The sequence below is a fragment of the Anolis carolinensis genome, unplaced genomic scaffold (genome assembly GCF_035594765.1).
Source record: "Anolis carolinensis isolate JA03-04 unplaced genomic scaffold, rAnoCar3.1.pri scaffold_11, whole genome shotgun sequence".
NCBI classification, from domain to species: domain Eukaryota; kingdom Metazoa; phylum Chordata; class Lepidosauria; order Squamata; family Dactyloidae; genus Anolis; species Anolis carolinensis.
In genome coordinates, this window is record NW_026943822.1 from 12,849,927 (window position 1) to 12,870,173 (window position 20,247).

At 40.6% G+C, this 20,247-nt stretch overlaps 1 protein-coding gene across 1 annotated transcript in view; it reads left to right on the forward strand.

Annotated features, from left to right (window-relative positions):
- The first annotated feature begins 1,142 nt into the window (after positions 1-1,142).
- aldh1a3 (aldehyde dehydrogenase 1 family member A3) overlaps positions 1,143-20,247 on the forward strand; it is a 43,897-nt gene continuing 24,792 nt past the window's right edge. Inside the window, exons 1-2 of the mRNA XM_062963091.1 lie at positions 1,143-1,314; positions 16,303-16,407. Of these exons, the coding sequence (XP_062819161.1) occupies positions 1,210-1,314; positions 16,303-16,407 (210 nt within the window). The 5' untranslated portion in view covers positions 1,143-1,209. The remainder of the gene's footprint in view (positions 1,315-16,302; positions 16,408-20,247) is intronic.

Below are 20,247 nucleotides of genomic sequence, written 5' to 3' on the forward strand. Positions count from 1 at the left end.
TCTATCTGGCTATCTATCTATCTGGCTATCTATCTATCTATCTATCTATCTATCTATCTGCCTATCTATCAATCCATCCATCCACCCGCCTGCCTCTTATCTATCTATCTGCCTTTCTTTCTTTCTATCTGGCTATCTATCTATCTGGCTATCTATCTATCTATCTATCTATCTGCCTATCTATCAATCCATCCATCCACCCGCCTGCCTCTTATCTATCTATCTGCCTTTCTTTCTTTCTATCTGGCTATCTATCTATCTGGCTATCTATCTATCTATCTATCTATCTATCTGCCTATCTATCAATCCATCCATCCACCCGCCTGCCTCTTATCTATCTATCTGCCTTTCTTTCTTTCTATCTGGCTATCTATCTATCTGGCTATCTATCTATCTATCTATCTATCTATCTATCTGCCTATCTATCCATCCATTCATCCGCCTGCCTGTCTTACCTATTTATCAATCTTATCTGTTTGTCTGCCTATCTATCTATCTATCTATCTGCCCATCCATCCATCCGCCTCCCTCTTATCTATCTATCTATCTATCTATCTATCTGCCTATCTATCTGCCTATCAATCCGTCCATCCATCCATCCGCCTCCCTCTTATCTATCTATCTATCTATCTATCTGCCCATCCATCCATCCGCCTCCCTCTTATCTATCTATCTATCTATCTATCTGCCTATCTATCTGCCTATCAATCCGTCCATCCATCCATCCGCCTCCCTCTTATCTATCTATCTATCTATCTATCTATCTATCTATCTATCTATCTATCTATCTATCTATCTATCTGCCTATCTATCTGCCTATCAATCCGTCCATCCATCCGCCTGCCTATCTTATCTATCTATCTATCTATCTATCTATCTATCTATCTATCTATCTATCTATCTATCTATCTATCTATCTATCTATCTATCTATCTATCTATCTATCTATCTGCCTGCTTATCTGCCTATCTCTCTCTCTCCCTATCTGATCTCTCTCTCCGTCTCTCTATCGGATGTCTCTCCGCACCGGCTCAGGAGGCACATGGGCGGCGTGTGGGCGGGGCTTCTCTGCGCGCAGCCAATGGGGAGCGCGGCCGGGGAGGGGCTGTCCGGGGAGCGGCGCCTTCTTAAAGGGCCAGCCCGGGCGCGGCGCGGCTCCTGCTCGGCGTCTCTCCTCTCGGTCCATCTCCTTCTGCATCTCCGGGCGACATGGCTGCGGCGCTGAACGGGACCCTGGTGAACGGGCAGCCCGAGAAGGAGGCGCCCCCGACCCTGCCCCGCCCCCTCCGGAGCCTGCAGGTCCGCTTCACCCAGGTAAGGGCGGCAGTTCAGGCTCTAGTCCTCAAGACCAAGCTTCTAGTCCTTAAGAGTTTCTACTCCGCGGTATCAAGCTTCTAGTCCTCAAGACCAAGCTTCTAGTTCTTAAGATCACACTTCTAGTCCTTAAGAGCCCTTGCCTTTGGACTTTCCAAACTTTCCAAAGGCACAGAACTATTAGAATATTGGTGTGTTGTCTTGTGCCATCCACACTGCAAACTTAACGCAGTTGGCTCAAGCTCCTAGTCATAGAATCATACGAGTTGGAAGAGACCATACGGACCATCTAGTCCAACCACCTTCTGCCATGCAGGAAAAGCACCACCAAAGTAAGATCAAGCTTCTAGTCCTTCAGATGAAGCTTCCAACAATTAAGACCAAGATTCTAGTCCTTAAGACCAGGCTTCTAGTCCTCAAGATCAAGTTCCTAGTCCTCAAGATCAAGGTCCTAGTCCTCAATATCAAGCTTTTAGTCCTTAAGATCAAGCTTCCAACCCTTAAGGTCAAGATTATAGTCCGTAATACCAGGCTTCTAGTCCTTAAGATCAAGCTTCCAAGTTCCTAGTCCTCAAGATCAAGCTCCTAGTCCTCAATATCAAGGTTTTAGTTCTTAAGATCAAGGTTCTAGTCCTTAAGATCATGCTTCCAACCCTTAATACCAAGATTCAAGTCCGTAATACCAGGTTTCTAGTCCTTAAGATCAAGTTTCCAAGTTCCTAGTCCTCAAGATCAAGCTCCTAGTCCTCAATATCAAGGTTCTAGATCTTAAGATCAGGGTTCTATTCCTTAAGATCAAGGTTCTAGTCCTTAAGATCATGCTTCCAACCCTTAAGGTCAAGATTATAGTCCTTAAGATCAAGTTTCCAAGTTCCTAGTCCTCAAGATCAAGCTCCTAGTCCTCAATATAAATGTTCTAATTCTTAAGACCAAGCTTCTAGTCCTTAAGACCAGGCATCTAGTCCTTAAGATCAACCTTCCTAGTTCGTAGTCCTCAAGATCAAGCCTCTAGTCCTTAAGAACAAGCTTCTAGTCCTTAAGACCAAGCTTCTAGTCCTTAAGACAAAGCATCTAGTCCTTAAGACCAAATGTCTAGTCCTTGAGATGAAGTTTCCACTTCTTAAGACCAAGCTTCTTGTCCTTAAAATCAAGCATCTAGTCCTTAAGACCAAGCTTCCAGTTCTCAAGATCAAAGCTTCTAGTCCTCAAGATCAAACTTCTAGTCCTTAAGACCAAGCTCCTAATCCTCAATATCAATGTTCTAATCCTTAAGACCAAGCTTCTAGTCCTTAAGATCAAGCATCTAGTCCTTGAGATGAAGCTTCCACTCCTTAAGACCAAGCTTCTAGTCCTTAAGACCAAGCTTCTTGTACTTAAGATCAAGCATCTAGTCCTTAAGACCAAGCTTCCAGTTCTCAAGATCAAAGCTTCTAGTCCTTAAGACCAAACTTCTAGTCCCTAAGACCAAGCTTCTAGTCATAGAATCATAGAATCCTAAAGTTGGAAGAGACCTCATGGGCCATCCAGTCCAGTCCCCTGCCAAGAAGCAGAACAATCACATTCAAAGCACCCCCGACAGATGGCCATCCAGCCTCTGTTTCAAAGCCTCCAAAGAAGGGGCTTCCATCACACCCTGGGGCAGAGAGTTCCACTACTGAACAACTCTCTCTCACAGTGAGGAAGTTCTTCCCAATGTTCAGGTGGAATCTCCTTTCCTGTAATTTGAAGCCATTGTTCCACGTCCTCCAGGGCAGCAGAAAACAAGCTTGCTCCCTCCTCCTTGTGACTCCCTCTCACATCTTGATACATGACCCTCATCATGTCTCCTCTCAGCCTTCTCTTCTGCAGGCTAAACATGTCCTTAAGATCAAACTTCTAGTCCTCAATGTCAAGCTTCTATTTGTTAAGCTCAAGCTTCTAGTCTTTAAGATTAAACTACTAGTCCTTAAGAGCTCTTGGCTTTGAACTTTCCAAACTTTCTAAAGGCACAGAAGAACTATTAGAATATTGGTGTGCTGTCTTGTGCCATCCACACTACAGACTTAATGCACTTGGATCCTGCTTTCGCTGCCCTGGCTGATAGGAGCTGTAGTTTGGCAGAGAAGGCTCCAGACCTTGTACAACTACAACTCCCAGCAGTGAAAGAGATTTTCAAGTGCATGTATTTTCTTGGTGTAGATGTGCTCCATGTTTAGATAGGGGAAATCTACCTTGAGTGTAGTTTATCACCACTTGGAATGCTATAGAATCCTGGGAGTCGCAGTTTTATAAGGTCTTTGGTGCCTCATTAAATTACCAATCATTTTTAAAGGACAGGAGGCTTTTGGTAGGCATTGGTGGGGTCTATCTACACTGTAGAAGTAACACAGTTTGGTACCACTTGGCCTAATAATAATAATAATAATAATAATAATAATAATAATAATAATAATAATAAAACACTTCCTAGACACTTGGGAAGTGTTTGACTTGTGATTTTGTGTTATGAAATCCAGCATATCTATCTTGTTTGCCGTGTCATAATAATAATAATAATAATAATAATAATAATAATACACTTCCTAGACACTTGGGAAGTGTTTGACTTGTGATTTTGTGATATGAAATACAGTATATCTATCTTGTTTGCTGTGTCATAATAATAATAATAATAATATGGATTTATTTCTTGTCCATGTCTCCTCACGGCTCGAGGCGGGTTGTAGCATTACTAAAACATAAACAAACACACAGCCATGCTGTGTGTATGTAATGCTATGGGATCCTGAGAGTTGTAGTTTTACAAGGTCCGGGAGCCCTTTCTGCAAGTTATTGCTCCCATTATTATTATATTTTAATATATTATTATTATATTATTTGTACTCTGTTTTATCTCCCCAAAGGGGACTCAAAGCTGCGATCAAATTACACTTGATGGCAATATAAGGCGTTCTAGTTCACAGCCATTTATTTTGGCCGGGATAGATCAATGGCATGGCCTCGGGAAAAATATAATATTCGAAACAAACACTTTCCTAATTGCTTTGAGATCGATCTGTTCAAGCCAATGCATTGAACATGTCCAGCCGGTTTAGAGGCAATGCCATTTCCTACCTTTAGGTCAAATTGCAAATAATGCCGGGAGAACGGGCGTATTCGTAAGCCTTGGCGTTTGCTCGAGAAATGAATGGAAGTCTCTTGCAAACTTGCCAGCCACGTCTTTTGCAAGAGACTTAAATTCATTTCACTAACAAATGCCAAGGCTTACGAATACGCCTGTTCTCCCCAACGGCCCATATGTAACTATTGTTTTGCTTTTGAAAGATCAAGATAACTCGGCATTTTCGCCTATGATAAATGTTGGGATCTGCGTGGATGACGTGCCCTTTTCACTTTTAACTAAAAGTGTATCTATTGGGTATTTGTTTTACATTAACAGCCCTTCCTAAACTAGACATTTGGGACTTTCATAATGGGACACATTGGTCCGGTTTCCCAATAGATTGAAATTGTCTTTTTCTTGCCCTAAAGATGTGGAAAACAAGCATATGTTTGAAAGACAAGGGTCATATTTCCATTGTAGAGTTAATACACTTATTCATTGATGTATGGACCAAAGTTCTTCCTTTAGAGCAAAATAACAACAACAAGAACAACAACAATAATTATACATTTCCTTTCTTACCTGCCTCTCTCTCAAGACGGTTTACAACCATTCAAACACATCATCATTACATACATACAGTAAGATGCATATATTAAAAGACATTGCTAAATAATACAGATATTGAAATACATGGTACAAGGATTAATATACAATAGGATAGAGCATAAATTTAAAATTTAAAACCCAACAGAGAACAGTACCTGAACGAAGCTAGTTCAAGGAAGTGGAGATATTTTATGGCTCCATAATATGAGTTAAGTATTGCTTTCAAATGTCAACCTAAATTTCCCATAAGAACTCGCCCAAACTTTTCTAAACAAAAGTACGTAGACTCTCTGGAAATAACATTTCGTTTTGTATTGAACAATCTTATTTGTTTGGGTATGTGTGGGAAACGTTGTGTATATGGTCTAAGCATCGAATCAATTGAAAATGACACAATGCGGTTGGGTTTCTTTGGCTGAATTAACTTGTTTCCTAACTTACGATGACATTGTGAAACTGTATCTGGCGCAAAGAGCAGAAGACACTTCATAACAAAACCACAACTTTTCATAAGATGTATCGACCTATGTTTCGGCTGAGCGAGCAATGTTCGTTTGAGTTTTCTGGGAGGGAAGTAGGCAAACTTTGAAAAGTCTGGCTAATTTCCAAACTGGAAGGAACAACCATTTTTAAATGAATCCCTTCTTATCAGATTTGGCAGGCGGTATTTCAGCATTAGTTGACCAATATGTTTTTATACATGGAGGATCTCCCTCTTTGTAAATGGTGCATGTCTCCGAACGAAATCGTGCCTTCGATGGAAGCGGAGGCCATGTTTGCAGGGGGGCTCTCAGACCTTTGCAAGGAGTTTATCTGTAAAATTGGACAAATATATAGTCTAAGAATTTGCCCCGTATTACCTCAATGTCATTTATTTTCGTTCATCCCTTTTTACATTTTATTTCACTAGTCAGTTTATTGTTTATGGGTGAGGTTTGGGGTTTTTTTGCAATAAAAAAAACCTTGCATTCTTCCATTCTGCAAATGCAAAAGCTCTTTACGTGCATTTTGCAAGGTTTACAGCAGAAATGGGAATCACATGATGCTCCAGATGTTTGACTGCAATTCCCAGTTGCTCCAAGCAAGCCACTCTTCCTCAACAGCTGGAGAGCTACATTATTCCCTCCTTGATTATTATTATTAGTAGTAATAGTAGTAGTATTACATCAGGGGTCCCCAAACTAAGGCCCGGGGGCCAGATGCGGCCCTCCAAGGTAATTTACCTGGCCCCCGCCCTCATTTATAATATAATATTTTTATATCAGTTTTAATAATATAATATATTGTATATACATATAATATTGATAATATTATCATCTTATACAATACAATACTAACAATAATATGATATAATAATATTAATTATATGTTATATATTACATATAACATTACAGTATAGTGGTATAGTTCAATATAGTATAATGCTAATATTGTGCTATGCTAATAATATAATATACTGTATGTACATACAGCTGCTCTGAGTTCCCTTCGGGGTGAGAAGAGTGGGATATAAATGTAGTAAATAAATGTAGTAAATGAATAAATAAATAATTTTGGACTTAGGCCCACCCAAAGTCTGAAATGACTTGAAGACACACAACAACAACAACAATCCTAATTAACCTGACTATCTCATTGGCCAGAAGCAGGCCCACACTTCCTATTGAAATCCTGATAGGTTTATGTTGGTTAAAATTATTTTCATTTTTAAATATTGTATTGTTCTTTCATTGTTGTTGTTGTTTTGCACTACAAATAAGACATGTGCAGTGTGCATAGGAATTTGTTCGGTTTTTTTCCCCAAATGATAATTCGGCCCCTACACAGTCTGAAGGATTGTGGACTGGCCCTTTGCTTAAAAAGTTTGGGGACCCTGTATTAGATACACAACAAGATTAGTACACAGCAAACAAGATCACTATGCTGGCTGTTGTATTGGATCACACATCGGGCGTTTCCCAAGTGTCTAGAACTACAGTAGAGTCTCGCTTATCCAAAGTAAATGGGCCAGCAAAAAGTTGGATAAGCCAAATATGTTGGATAATAAGGAGAGATTAAGGAAAAGCCTATTAAACATCAAATTAGGTTATGATTTTACAAATTAAGCACCAAAACATCATGTTATACAACAAATTTGACAGAAAAAGCAGTTCAATACATAGTAATGCTGTGTAGTAATTACTGTATTTACGAATTTAGCACCAAAATATCACGATGTATTGAAAACATTGACTACAATAATGCGTTGGATAATCCAGAATGTTGGATAAGCGAGTGTTGGATAAGTGAGATTGTACTGTATGTGATGTATTGGCGAATAATGAGTGCAGATCTGAGTAGGGTGGCTTTTTGCAGCTGACAGATGGTAATTTTGTCAGAGCCAATAGTTTTTAAGTGTAGGCCAAGGTCTTTAGGCACTGCACCCAGTGTGCCGATCACCACTGGGACCATCTTTACTGGCTTGTGCCAGAGTCTTTGCAGTCTGTTGCATAATGATCTTTAAATCCTCTTTAAGTTATTATTATTGTTATTGGAGTCCCCAGTGGTGCAGTGGGTTAAATGCTTGTGCCGGCAGGACTGCTGACTTGAAGGTTGGGTTGCTGACCTGAAGGTTGCTGGTTCGAATCCAACCTGGGGAGAGCGCGGATGAGCTCCCTCCATCAGCTCCAGCTCCATGAGGGGACATGAGAGAAGAATAGTAAAAACTTCCAAAACATCAGGGTGTCCCCTGGGCAACGTCTTTGCAGACAGCCAGTTCTCTCACACCAGAAGTGACTTGCAGTTTCTCAAGTCACTCCTGACACACACACACATAAATATTACTATTATTATATTTATTTATACCCGCATGTTTAAGCATGTATATGTCTCAAGTGCAAAAAAGGAGAAGGAGATGGAGAAGAAGCAGCAGGTGCCGTGAGATGGGTCCGGCGTAATGAAACTCCGGGCAGAAACGCTTCTTCAGCAACAACTGTAAAAACACTGTTAGGATTGCAAGCATCTTTGGTTACCAACTCAGCGGCTCCTTTGCCGTTGCTGGAGGCAGAGCTTAAGGATGAATGTTTGCCCTGAATGGCTTGTGCGGAGGTTTTGCATGCGGGCCTCTGAAAGAAGGCCTTAGCGCTCTGGCAACTTGCAACCCATTCATGGGCTAATTTAGCTTTATAAAATAATATATTGGGTTGAAAAGATGTACCTCTAAATCAGAACACATTTTCAATATTGAAACTATATATATTTTTAAAAAAGCTAAGGATAGTGTTTGTCATTTTTAAGTTTTATATAGTATTACTTTCAGTACAGCTTGCCGTGTTGGGTCTCTGTTAATAGAGAAAAAAGTAGTATAATAATAATGATGATGATGATGATGATGTTTTGGATATAAATAATTATTTTGTATATTTGTGTATTTTAAATTCTGTGCTAATGTCAAGCTGCTTTGAGTCCCCTTTGAATCATAGAATCATAGAATCATAGAATAGTAGAGTTGGAAGAGACCACATGGGCCATCTAGTCCAACCCCCTGCTAAGAAGCAGGAAATCGCATTCAAAGCACCCCCGACAGATGGCCATCCAGCCTCTGCTTAAAAGCCTCCAAGGAAGGAGCCTCCACCACGGCCCCGGGGAGAGAGTTCCACTGCCGAACAGCCCTCACAGTGAGGAAGTTCTTCCTGATGTTCAGGTGGAATCTCCTTTCCTGTAGTTTGAAGCCATTGTTCCGTGTCCTAGTCTGCAGGGCAGCAGAAAACAAGCTTGCTCCCTCTTCCCTATGACTTCCCTTCACATATTTGTACATGGCTATCATGTCTCCTCTCAGCCTTCTCTTCTGCAGGCTAAACATGCCCAGCTCTTTAAGCCGCTCCTCATAGGGCTTGTTCTCCAGACCCTTAATCATTTTAGTCGCCCTCCTCTGGACACTTTCCAGCTTGTCAACATCTCCCTTCAACTGTGGTGCCCCAAATTGGACACAGTATTCCAGGTGTGGTCTGACCAAGGCAGAATAGAGGGGGAGCATAACTTCCCTGGATCTAGACGCTATTCCCCTATTGATGCAGGCCAGAATCCCATTGGCTTTTTTAGCAGCCGCATCACATTGTTGGCTCATGTTTAACTTGTTGTCCACGAGGACTCCAAGGTCTTTTTCGCACACACTGCTGTCAAGCCAGGCGTCCCCCATTCTGTATCTTTGATTTCCATTTTTTCTGCCGAAGTGAAGTATCTTGCATTTGTCCCTGTTGAACTTCATTTTGTTAGTTTTGGCCCATCTCTCTAGTCTGTCAAGGAGGAGATAAAGCGGGGTATAAATATAATAATAATAATAATAATAATAATAATAATAATAATAATAATAAACCAGTGCAGGTGGTCCCGGTGGTGGTCGGCACATTGGCTGCCATGCCAAAAGATCTCAGCCGGCATTTGGAAACAATGGACATTGACAAAATCACAATCTGCCAACTGCAAAAGGCCACCCTACTGGGATCTGTACGCATCATCCGAAAATACATCACACAGTCCTAGACACTTGGGAAGTGTTCGACTTGTGATTTTGTGATACGAAATCCAGCATATCTATCTTGTTTGCTGTGTCATAATAATAGTAATAATAATAATAATAATAATAATAATAATAATAATAATAATAATAATAATGGTGGTGATCAGCACATTGGTGCAGTGCCTAAAGACCTTGGCCTGCACTTAAAAACAATTGGGACTAATGAAATTATCATCTGTCAGCTGCAAAAGGCCACCCTACTCAGACCTGCATGCATTATTCGCCGATGCATCATACAGTTCTAGAAACTTGGGAAGCACCCAACGTGTGATTGAATACAAAAGCCAACATATTGATCTTGTTTGCTGTGTACTAATCTTGCTGTGTATCAAATAATAATAATAATAATAATAATAATAATAATTCAAAGACTCTGGCAGAAACCAGTTCAGATGGTCCCGGTGGTGATCGGCACACTGGGTGCCATGCCAAAAGATCTCAGCCAGCATTTGGAAACAATAGACATTGACAAAATTACGATCTGCCAACTGCAAAAGGCCACCCTACTGGGATCTTCGGGCATCATCCTAAAATACATCACACAGTCCTAGACACTTGGGAAGTGTATGACTTGTGATTTTGTGATACGAAATCCAGCATATCTATCTTGTTTGCTGTGTCAAATAATAATAATAATAATAATAATAATAATAATAATAATAATAATAATAATGTTTTTGAACATCTTTAGAGGTATCTCCTCCCAATTTTTAAATGGGGAAACTCTTCAAATTAAAGATATATCCCATACGATTTTGCTACCCAAAGCTTGGAAGGAATGCTTTGCAAATGATCCATGTGTCATGTCTTTTCTCAGCTTGGAAGTAAGGGATTGCAAAGCAGTGATGTGTAATATTTTTGCATACATGCTTATAATTCATGAGGATTTATACCATGCACTTTGCATTTGTATTATCATTGTAAACTATTGAGATGGTTGGCTGCGTGGATTATTTCCTATCATTAGGTAGTCTTTTGAGACTGTTTTCTATCACGGACCTGCAGCTGGTGGTTATCTCCAAGTACCTATTACCTAGTACAATTCAACTATCCATGGCTTGAATATATATCTATATATATAAAAGAGTGATGGCATCACGGCAATTCACAAAACAACAAAAGTACAGGCCCCCCAACCTCAAAATTTGACAACACAACCCATCATCCATGCCTCAAGGTTGATACAACAAAAAGAAAAGAAAAATAAAGTCCTAATTAGAGGGAGAGCAATAATTTTTTTATCCAATTGCTGCCAGTTTAGAGGGCTAATCTCTGCCCACTTGGTTGCCTAGCAACCAAGGGACAGCCAGGTTTCAGTTAGGGGACAGGCCGATTTAGGCCTCACTTAGACTTCTTCCACAGATTATCTAATTTGCACTGGATTATATGGCAGTGTAGATTCAAAGCCCTTCCACACAGCTTTATAACCCATTTATAATCTTATATTATCTGCTTTGCACTGGATTATCTTGACTCCACACTACCATATAATCCACTTCAGTGTGCATTTTATACAGCTGTGAAGAAGGGGCCTCATATAATCCAGTTCTAAGCAGATAATTTAAGATTATCAATATACAGTAGAGTCTCACTTATCCAATGTAAACAGGCCGGCAGGATAAGTGAATATGTTGGATAATAAGAAGGGATTCAGGAAAAGCCAATTAAACATCAAATTGGGTAATCGTTATACAAATTAAGCACCAAAACATCATATTATACAACAAATTTGACAGAAAAAGTAGTTCCATGCGCAGTAATGCTATGTAGTATTTATCCAACGTTCTGGATTATCCAACGCATTTTTGTAGTCAATGCTTTCAATATATCGTGATATTTTGGTGCTAAATTCATGAATACAGTAATTACTATATAGCATTACTGTGTACTGAACTACTTTTCTGACAAATTTGTTGTCTAACATGATGTTTTGGTGCTTAATTTGTAAAATCATAACTTAATTTGATGTTTAATAGGGTTATCCTTAATTCCTCATTATCCAACATATTCGCTTATCCAACGTTCTGCCGGCCCGTTTATGTTGGATAAGTGAGACTCTACTGTACTGTATTTACAAATTTACCACTAAAATATCACAATGAATTTAAAACACTGACTACAAAAACATTGATTATGAAAAGGCAGACTGCGTTGGATAATCCAGAACATTGTATAAGCGAATGTTGGATAAGTGAGATTCTTCTTTAATATGAAATAATTACTGGGATAGAATAATGCAGAACAATATAATCTCTAAAACCAGGACAGTAAATAAACAGGGGAATTCCACACAGGAAACAATCGGGGCCAGCTAACACCTCCCAACAAAGTATTCCCATCATCAAAGTCTGGCAAATCCTGTTTTCTCAGGGCCACAGACAGTAGAAGCACATAAAATATCGCAAAGAACACCACTCTGAAAACAAGGGAATACCAGACAGGAAACAATCAGGGCCAGCTAACACCTCCCAACAAAAACTTCACTCAGGGAGGAAACAGCCAGGCTTTAAAGCTGCAAGGCCATTACATCCTAATCATTTTTCCTAATTGCAGCATTCATACTTGCCTCCAACAGACAAAAAAAAAACAATCAGAAATATTGTATATTCACAACCTTTAGGAAATAATATCCCCTGATGGCTCAGCGTGTTAAAGCACTGAGCTGCTGAACTTCTGGACCAAAAGGCCACAGGTTTGAACTGGGGGAGCGGAGAGAGCCCCCACTGTTAGCCCCAGCTTCTGCCAACCCAGAAGTTCGAAAACATGCAAATGTGAGTGCATCAATAGGTACTGCTCCGGCGGGAAGGTAACGCCGCTCCATGCAGTCATCCCACATGACCTTGGAGGAGTCTACGGACAACGCTGGCTCTTCGGCTTAGAAATGGAGATGAGCACCAACCCCCAGAGTCAGACACGACTGGACTTAATGTCAGGGGAAAACCTTTACCTTAACTACCACCAATTCCTCAATACTTTATTTCCCATACCACCAGACTTCGCCACAGCAACGCGTGGCCGGGCACAGCTAGTATATATATATATATATATATATATATATATATATATATACACATACACACACACACACATACATACATACATAAAGATATACATATATCTTCACGCCAAGAGTGTGGTGGAGACTCCTTCTTTGGAGGCTTTTAAACAGAGGCTGGTATTGATGTCTGATTTTGCAGAGAACTATTGATATGCTGTAATATCTGTATTTTATTTGCCTCATTTGCAGATAAATCTTCTGTCTTATGGTTTTCTTGTATAATGCAGTGGCTCACAGTGCTTGATGTTGCTGACAACTTTTATTGATGGTTGAGAAGCATCAAGTTATGTCACAACAGATGCTGTGGCATCAACGAATGATTTGTCATTATGTTTTTAAAAATACAAAGGGTGCACTGGTGGCGCAGTGTGTTAAAGCACTGAGCTGCAGAACTTGCAGAATGAAAGATCGCAAGTTCGAATCCAGGGAGCGGAGTGAGCACCTGCTGTTAGCCCCAGCTTTTGCCAGCCTAGCAGTTTGAAAACATGTAAATGTGAGTAGATCAATAAGTACTGCTCTGGTGCGAAAGTAACAGCGCTGCATGCAGTCATGCCGGCCACATGACCTTGGAGGTGTCTACGGACAACGCCGGCTCTTCAGCTTAGAAATGGAGATGAGCACCAACCCCCAGAGTCGGACACGACTGGACATTAAGTTAGGGGAAAACCTTTACCTTTACCATTACCTTTTTAAAATACCTGCTTTTGTGATGTAATAAATACAGTAGAGTCTCACTTATCCAAGCCTCGCTTATCCAAGCTTCTGGATTATCCAAGCCGTTTTTGTAGTCAATGTTTGCAATATATTGTAACATTTTGATGCTAAATTCGTAAATACAGTAATTACAACATAACATTACTGCGTATTGAACTACTTTTTCTGTCAAATCTGTTGTATAACATGATGTTTTGGTGCTTAATTTGTAAAATCATAACCTAATTGATGTTTAATAGGCTTTTCCTTAATCCCTCCTTATTATCCAAGATATTCGTTTATCCAAGCTTCTGCCGGCCCGTTTAGCTTGGATAAGTGAGACTCTACTGTAATAATAATTCAATGTCCCCAAAAAGCACTGTTTGAGGACAAGGTATAATGCCTTGAGTATTTACAAGGAAAAGGCTGATTAGAAAATAGAGTTGGCCCTCCTATCTACAAATTCAGCTCTTCATGGCTTGAATTTTAAAAATGAAATTCCCAAATGCAAACCTTGATTTTGCCATTTTATATTAGGGACACCATTTAACACAACCTTGTATACAATGGGACTTTTAGCACCCATGGACTTCGGCATTCCTAGCAGATACAGAGGGCCTGTTGTTCACTGAATAAAGAAACGGCTGCTGAAGTCTATCTGAACCATGCTTTTGGGAAGGTTTGCACATAGTGCAATGTGTGCCTTTCTTGTGATAATCCAGTTCCATATTTAAATATGCCCTTTGATAGAGAAAATATATGCAAAGGCATGATTTCAAATTACAGTATGTGGCTGGAAGTTGACGATTATGGCTCTACCTGCTGTAATGTTCTTGTAAGTTTGGAGGCGTGCTTTGGATAGTCTTGATACCCTTTTTGGTATAATGATGACTTCCTCCAGAACAATAGTAACTATTAGTAAATATTATTGACCAAATACTTTGGACTTCAATTCCCCAGTCAATATGGCTATTAATAATACTATGTAACAAAAATTGGGGAAAAATTGTTGGAAGTGTTATTTCCTGCTTAATTGTGTAGTGCTTATTTTGAAAGTACAGTAGAGTCTCACTTATCCAACACTCGCTTATCCAACGTTCTGGATTATCCAACACATTTTTGTAGTCAATGTTTTCAATATATCATGATATTCTGGTGCTAAATTCGTAAATACAGTAATTACTACATAGCATTAATGTGTAATGAACTACTTTTTCTGCCAAATTTGTTGTATAACATGATGTTTTGGTGCTTAATTTGTAAAATCATAACCTAATTTGATGTTTAATAGGCTTTTCCTTAATCTCTCCTTACTATCCAACATATTCGCTTATCCAATGTTCTGCCGAAACTTGGTTTTTTGTGGCTGAACTGGGTTGAGACTTGATGAGATATTCACTGAAAAACTATAGCAAAATGTGCTGCAGGAGGATGTCCCTCCCACACACAAAAAGTTTTGGCAGTTTAATAAACTTTCCCCATGTTTTTGTGATAGAACCAATTAGGAAATGGCATTGATAACCCAGTAACAAAAATCGTGCTACATAGTGAAATAAGAGAGCTGAATTCCAAAGCATGTAGAGATCTAAAAGTTTAGAGATTCATTTGTTTTTTGGTAGTTCTTCTCAACCTGAAGTGGTGATAGTATGCTCCATAATATGCTCCTTTTAAGAAATTCATGTACAGCAGTGTTTCTCAACCTGGGGGTCGGGACCCCTGGGCGTAGTCGCAAGGGAGTTTCAGAGGGGTCACCAAAGACCATCAGAAAACACATATTTCTGATGGTCTTAGGAACCTAAATCCCCCCAGTATTTTCTGTGGGTCATAGGCGTTCCGTGTGGAAAGTTTGGCCCAATTTAATCATTGGTGGGGTTCAAGGGGCTACTTGATTGTAGGTGAACTATAAATCTCAGCAACTACAACTCCCAAATCTCAAGGCCTATTTTCCCCAAACTCCGCCAGTGTTCACATTTGGGCATATTGAGTATTCATACCAAATTTGGTCTAGATCTATCATTGTTTGAGTCTACAGTGCTCTCTGGATGAAGGTGAACTACAACTCCAAAACTCAAGGTCAGGGCCCACCAAACCCTTCTCGTATTTTCTGTTGGTCATGGAAGTTCTGTGTGCCAAGTTTGGTTCAATGCCATTGTTGGTGGAGTTCAGAATACTCTTTGATTGTAGGTGAACTATAAATCCCAGCAACTACAACCCCCAAATAACAAATTCAGTCCCCCATCCCACCAGTATTCAAATTTGGATGTATCGGGTATTGGTGCCAAATGTGGTCCAGTGAATGAAAATGCATCCTGCATATCAGATATTGATATTACAATTCATAATACAGTAGAGTCTCACTTATCCAACATTCACTTATCTGGGTATTGGTGCCAAATGTGGTCCAGCGAATGAAAATGCATCCTGCATACCACATATTGATATTACAATTCATAATACAGTAGAGTCTCACTTATCCAACATTCACTTATCCAATGTTCTGGATTATCCAATGCAGTCTGTCTTTTATTAGTCAGTGTTTTTGTAGTCAGTGTTTTCAATACATTGTGATATTTTGGTGCTAAATTCGTAAATACAGTAATTACTACATAGCATTACTGCGTATTGTCAAATTTGTTCTATAACATGATGTTTTGGTGCTTGATTTGTAGAATCATAACCTAATTTGATGTTTAATAGGCTTTTCCTTAATCCCTCCTTATTATCCAACATATTCACTTATCCAACGTTCTGCCGGCCCATTTATGTTGGATAGGTGAGACTCTACTGTAGCAGCAAAATGAAAGTTATGAAATAGCAACGAAAATAATGTTATGGTTGGGGGTCACCACAACATGAGGAAATGTATGACGGGACCACGGCATTAGGAAGGTTGAGAAACACTGATGTACAGAGAAAACTAGCCGCTCAGGAAGAAAAGTGGTTTTATGTGTTTTTCTAACAATGCCTTTACTTTCTCTCTCTTCCTAGATTTTCATTAACAATGAGTGGCATGAGTCGAAGAGTGGGAAGAAATTCCCCACCTTTAACCCTTCAAAGGGCGAGAAGATCTGTGATATCGAAGAGGGGGACAAGGTCTGTTCTTTCTTGATCGGGAAAGCATATGCAATTATCATCATCATCATCATCATCATCATTTAATTACTTACTAATCGCCCTCCATCCAAGATGCTCTAGGCCAGAGGTCCCCAAACTAAGGCCCGGGGGAATCCATTGAAGCCATTTATCCGGCCCCCACGGCACAAGGGCAGAAGAGGGTTGGGCTAAATGACACAAGGGGTTTCTTCTTCTCTTACAATCCTTATTATTATTATTATTATTATTAACATTGAGGCTGGGTGGCCATCTGTCAGAGGCTGGGCTGTGGTGCAGGCTGGTTAGCAGCCAGCTGCAACAAATCGCTCTGACCAAGAGGTCATGAGTTCGAGGCCTGCCCGCGCCTGCGTCTCATCTCTGTCTCTGTTCTATGTTATGGCATTGAATGTTTGTCATTATGTGTGCAATGTGATCCGCCCTGAGTCCCCTTCGAGCTGAGAAGGGCAGAATATAAATGCTATAAATAAATAAATAAATGAATGAATAATGCTTTGCTTGTGCTTTTGGTGCACAGAGGCTGAAGGGGGTTGGACTAAATGGCCCAACAGGTCTCTTCCAACCCTCTTTATTATTATTATTATTATTATTATTAACATTGAGGCTGGGTGGCCATCTGTCAGGGGTGCTTTGCTTGTGCTTTTGGTGCATAAAGGCAGAAGGGGATTGGACTCAATGGCCCAAAGGGTCTCTTCCAACTCTTTTTTATTATTGTTGTTGTTATTATTATTGTTATTACTATTAATAATGATTACTGCTTGGTGGCCAACTATAGTCCGGCCCTCCAAGGGTCCGAAGGATTGTGAACAGGCCCCCTGTTTAAAAAGTTTGGGGATCCCTGCTCTAGGCGATTTACAAGATAAAATTGTAAAAGATAAAAACATACATACAAATATTGATAAAACTATGCATAGTTGTGTTGAAAGGAAACTTCAGCTTGAGACCTGGCTTGTCGTTATGTCTGAAATGAGGCCACTCGGACTGCCACGGCTCAATACTATGGAATCATGTTGTAGTTTTCCAAGGTCTTTCACCTTCTCTGCGCAAGAGTGATGATGCCTCTCCAAGCGACAGCTCTGGTGATCCCGTAGCACTGAGCCATGGCAGTTCAAGGGGTGTCAAACCGCATCTATTCCACAGTGTAGAGGTGCCCTCTGTTCCAAAACAAGCCACTCACTCTTTTGCAGAGACATGGCACAACTGCCGCTCTCCTCCCTGGGCTGAAAACCGTGCTGCATTCCGATCCGCGCCTGGTGGCAGCTGCGGTGGGCCGAATCTTCCCTGCTCTCCCCCACCCCAAGTTGTCGCTCTCGGTATCATGGCACCCGTGTAAGGCAACACTGATTAAACACGAGGCGGATTAAGGCAGGAATTCCAGCCTTGCCCATAGTTCCCTTCTCGGAGCGTTGGTTTTGCTTTGGACCTCTCCGTAATTGATGCAACCGAAGACGTTGCTTTCCATTGAGAAATTTCAGCCAAGTGTTTCCATTCGTGCAAACGGAATAGCTGTAAAATAACTCAAACCACATTGCCGATATTCCAGCTAATCCACCAGGAGTTATGAAGGTCAAATCCATCTTCAGGGCCAAATGCAGTCACATCCTAGTGAGGGACGGGGAATGTCCTGGCCATGGAGAGCATTGAGCCACCTGCTCTGGGCTTTGCTTCTCTGGAAGGCAAACTCCTTACTCTTGCAGTTACTCTGACTGCTTTAGTCGTCAATGGCTAAACCCTAGAGCAGGGGTCCCCAAACTTTTTAAACTGGGGGCCAGTTCACGATCCTTTGGACCAGGGGTCCCCAAACTAAGGCCCAGGGGCCGGATGCGGCCCATCGAAGCCATTTATCCGGCCCCCATGGCACAAGGGCAGAAGGGGGTTGGGCTAAATGACCCAAGGGCATTATTATTATTATTATTATTATTATTATTATTATTTGAAACACAACAAGATGAGTCCACAGCAGACACTCTGCTGGCTGTTGTACTGGATCATATTCCGGACACTTCCCAAGTGTCTAGGACTGTGTGATGTATCGGCGAATAATGCGTGCAGGTCCCAGTAAGGTGGCCTTCTGCAGCTGGCAGGTGGGGATTTTGTCAGCGCTGATTGTGTTTAAGTGCAGGCCAAGGTCTTTAGGTACTGCACCCAGTGTGCCGACCACCACTGGGATCACCTTGACTGGCTTGTGCCAGAGTCTTTGTAGTTCGATCTTTAAATCCTCATATCGTGTCAGCTTTTCCAGTTGTTTCTCCTCAATCGTGCTGTCACCTGGTATTGCAACATCAGCAATCCATACTTTGTTTTTTAACACGATTGTGAGGTCAGGAGTATTGTGTTCCAAAACCCTGTATTATTATTGTTGTTGTTGTTGTTGTTATTATTATTATTAACATTGAGGCTGGGTGGCCATCTGTCAGGGATGCTTTGCTTGTGCTTTTGGTGCACAGAGGCAGAAGGGGGTTGGACTAAATGGCCCAAGGGATCTCTTCCAACCCTCTTTTTTATTATTATTATTATTATTATTATTATTATTATTATTATTATTAACATTGAGACTGGTTGACCATCTGTCAGGGGTGCTTTGCTTGTGCTTTTGATGCACAAAGGCAGAAGGGCATTGGACTCAATGGCCCAAAGGGTATCTTCCAACCCTCTTTTTTATTATTGTTGTTGTTGTTGTTGTTGTTGTTAATTATTATTATTGCTCGGTGGCCAACTATAGTCCGGCCCTCCAACGGTCCGAAGGATCGTGAACTGGCCCCCTGTTTAAAAAGTTTGGGGACCCCTGCTTTGGACTGTTGGAGGGCAGGACTATAGTTGGCCAACAAGCAATAATAATAATAATAATAATAATAATAATAATAATAATAATAATAATAATAATGATAAAGAGGGTTGGAAGAGACCCTTTGGGCCATTGAGTCTAATCCCCTTCTGCCTTTGGGCACCAAAAGCACTAGCAAAGCACCCCTGACAGATGGCCTCTCAGCCTCAATGTTAATAATAATAATAATAATAATAATAATAATAATAATAATATTCTGGAACACAACACACCAGACATCACAGTTGTTGAAAAGAAAAAGGTTTGGATCATTGATGTTGCCATCCCAGGTGACAGTCGAATTGACGAAAAACAACAGGAAAAACTCAGCCGCTATCAGGACCTCAAGATTGAACTTCAAAGACTCTGGTAGAAACCAGTGCAGGTGGTCCCGGTGGTGATGGGCACACTGGGTGCTGTGCCAAAAGATCTCAGCCAGCATTTGGAAACAATAGACATTAACAAAATTATGATCTGCCAACTGCAAAAGGCCACCCTTTTACATCACACAGTCCTAGACACTTGGGAAGTGTTTGACTTGTGATTTTGTGAAACGAAATCCAGCATATCTATCTTGTTTGCTGTGTCATATAATAATAATAATAATAATAATAATAATAATAATAATAATAATAATAATAATAATAATAATTGGAAGAGAAGAAGAGAACCCTTGAGTTGTTTAGCCCAACCCCCTTCTGCCTTTGTGCCGTGGGGGCCGGATAAATGGCTTCAATGGGCCACATGTGGCCCCCGGGCCTTAGTTTGGGGACCCCTGCCCTAGAGTTATTGTGACTACTCTGTTAGTCAATGGCACGATTTTTGTTCCTGGGTTATCAATGTCATTTCCTACTTGGTTCTATCATAAAAACATGGGAAAAGTTGTCAAAGACTTTCATGGTTACTGTCAGTTTTCCGGGCTGTATTGCCATATTCCAGAAGCATTCTCTCCTGATGTTTCCTCCACATCTATAGCAGGCATCCTCAGAGTTTGTGAG